The sequence below is a fragment of the Pteropus vampyrus genome, unplaced genomic scaffold (assembly GCF_000151845.1).
Source record: "Pteropus vampyrus isolate Shadow unplaced genomic scaffold, Pvam_2.0 Scaffold123, whole genome shotgun sequence".
Classification (NCBI taxonomy): Eukaryota; Metazoa; Chordata; class Mammalia; order Chiroptera; family Pteropodidae; genus Pteropus; species Pteropus vampyrus.
Window position 1 is genome coordinate 1,949,915 of NW_011888904.1, and position 2,540 is coordinate 1,952,454.

The 2,540-nt window shown below is 51.0% G+C and overlaps 1 protein-coding gene across 1 annotated transcript in view; it reads right to left on the bottom strand.

Moving 5' to 3' along the window:
- The window catches only part of IGFBPL1 (insulin like growth factor binding protein like 1), a 19,323-nt gene that overhangs the window by 16,151 nt on the left and 632 nt on the right, over positions 1 to 2,540 (bottom strand). Inside the window, exon 2 of the mRNA XM_023534230.1 lies at positions 2,495 to 2,536. Within this exon, the coding sequence (XP_023389998.1) occupies positions 2,495 to 2,536 (42 nt within the window). The remainder of the gene's footprint in view (positions 1 to 2,494; positions 2,537 to 2,540) is intronic.

The window sequence follows — 2,540 nt, forward strand, 5'->3', positions numbered from 1 at the left end:
GTTGATCAGAGGAATACTCTCATTATTAGGCATTTTGGGGCGTTTCAGGACATAGGAGAAAAGGTAAGCGTTTAAGCCTGAAATTGTTCCTAAATGCCCCGCAGAGGCATGTATAAGAACACCTCCCACACTGTGCAGAACCTAATATATGTTTACAGAGGCCTCATTCTATTAAAGTCAGGAGCTCGCATATTGAAGGAGTAGATGAGGAGCTGAGGAGGGGTGATTTTATTACCAATATTGAAGCAGAACAGCTGCTGCTCTGTCTCAGTCTGCTTCCCATCAACTGGGGTCCCCAGGGGCATTGTTAAAAAGTGCTCCTGCTGTGTCCTCTGAATAGAGGATGGCTTTAGGGCAGCACAGTGAAGTGCTGCCTTTGCCTTCGCTAGCTAGGGAAGAACCCGCTATCCATACCTTCATGCTTCATGGGGACACTAGGGCAGGGGGGGCCACACAACATTTCAGGACGAAAAGTGATAGGAAAATAGTGCCTGGTCTGTGATGGATGACACAATTTCAGGTGGGGAAGAAGTAAATTCTGGGGAAACCTGGAGCCTGTCACTAATGGGATCATTAAAAGCAGCTTCTGAATTGCCTCCATTTGGTCCCATGGACGTCTTTACGCCTGAGGCCTGTGCCTGAGGTAGGCCTCAGATCCCATAGATCAGAGTGGAGGGGCTGTCACATTTACTTGTCATTTGGTAATTTTCAATGAATTAGGGGCATGGGGTTTCCATCTGCCATCTGGCCTCACTCTGGTAACCATGGCAACCACCACCTGCCTGACTTAACACTATCAAGTCCTGAAAGAGCACTGAACAGGGTGTTGGGGACCTGGGAGCTGGTCAGGCTTTACTGGTCACCCTGGCTGAGTCCCCTGCCCCATCCCCCCGAGTCTCAGTCTCCTCCGCATAATAGTAGATTTGGTCTAAATATCTTCAAGGCATCTCTCTCTTAGGAAGAGAACACCACTCCAGGGAGAAATCATCTGAGATCATCCACACGGTTTAGATTCTGGGAACCTACCTGGTCAGCATTTATGTCTCCTGCATGTGGAGTGAAAGTTACCTGTCTGGAGACAAAGAGAACTGCCTGTGAATTAACTGCTGAGGAAAGCAGATTGTAAAAAACAGTGACAGGAACTAGAAGAAGGAAGGAGACAAGACTGTTTAAATGCCACAGAGCAGAAACAAAGGTTGGAAGTGGAAGGGACCTCCACAGTAGCTCCCCAGGGGCTGATGTGGCCCAGAGAGGGGAAGGGGTCAGCCCAAGGTTGCTCAGGGAAGCACAGAGCTCGCTCCTCCATGGGAGTCCCTATCAGGAACAGCCAATGGTGACTTCCTGTGCTCAACGGACTGCACGCTGTTTTCGTGTTTCTGCGACAGGAGCCTTCCTTCCCCATCTCCAACAACCGGTTAGGTCTCTTGGACCTACATCTACCTGGAATGCTTGAGGGAAAATAATATTAGAAAGTTCCCAATGCCTGTTAAGGCCTGCTTTCACCCCCAATTCTTCCTTGCTGGAGCTGAATCATTACACTGACTTAGGTATTTAGGTCCGGACTGGTCCCCAAGCACGAGCCAGAACCCCCATACAGGCTCCTTGGGACTCCCCAGCCACCAGCTCACTCACCCTAGACTCTCCATAGCAGTCCCCGGGCAGCACAGACAGGGGCAGTTCTACAAAACCTAGTGGGTTGGCAGGTGCTTTGCTGGGCACCCTTAATGTTTTGGTTTATTTTTGTTTGATTTTTAAAAATTATATACACCCATAGATGACTTTACTGTGATGTTAATAAAGCTTAAGTTTCTAGGTCCCCAGCAATGATTAATTTTGGATTCCTTTACTTAAAGTGGGACCCTGCACATTGTATAAGCCTTAGCTCCACAAAACCCGGGTCTGCCCCTGAGGGCATCATAATCTCTTCAAAGCGCAGGGCTCCCAGGGTCTTACCTGTCCTAAGTGGGAGCTCCCTCAGGACCCTGCAGGAGGGCCCTAGCCCTGGTGTTCAGCCAGTGACTACTGAGTCTCGTTGTGGAGCTCCTCCTCGAGTATCTTCACCTTCCCTCTCTCTCCATTCAAACAATCTAACCCCCGACCAGGCCCGGTTCTGGACCTCAGGGACTTGAACTCAGTGAGGCCCGTCTCTCCCAAACTCCCAGTCTCACGGAGGCAAACATGTCAGGCCTGCAAATAACTCCATCAGCAAGCACTTAAGTACCAAGAGTCAGCAGGCTCACCAAATTCCGACCGGCTCGGTGGCTAGTGTCTCCAGGAGCCTGGTAAGGAAGGGTGCAGGATGTGGGTTCCTGCTCCAGTCTCCTTGAGCGCCCTGCCAGATAAGGAAAACTGCTCCCAAAGAGAAAACTGAGGCCCAGGCAGCACTGTCCAACGAGGTCCAGGGGAGATCCTTCGCCCCACACCCCAGAAGATTGGGGTGCCTCGTTTTCCACCCGTCTCACCTTCTCCACTGCGGGGCGGAAGCCAGACTCACCAAATTCACAGGGGCCGTCGCGTGCCTTGTGCAGGTGGCCTAGGTG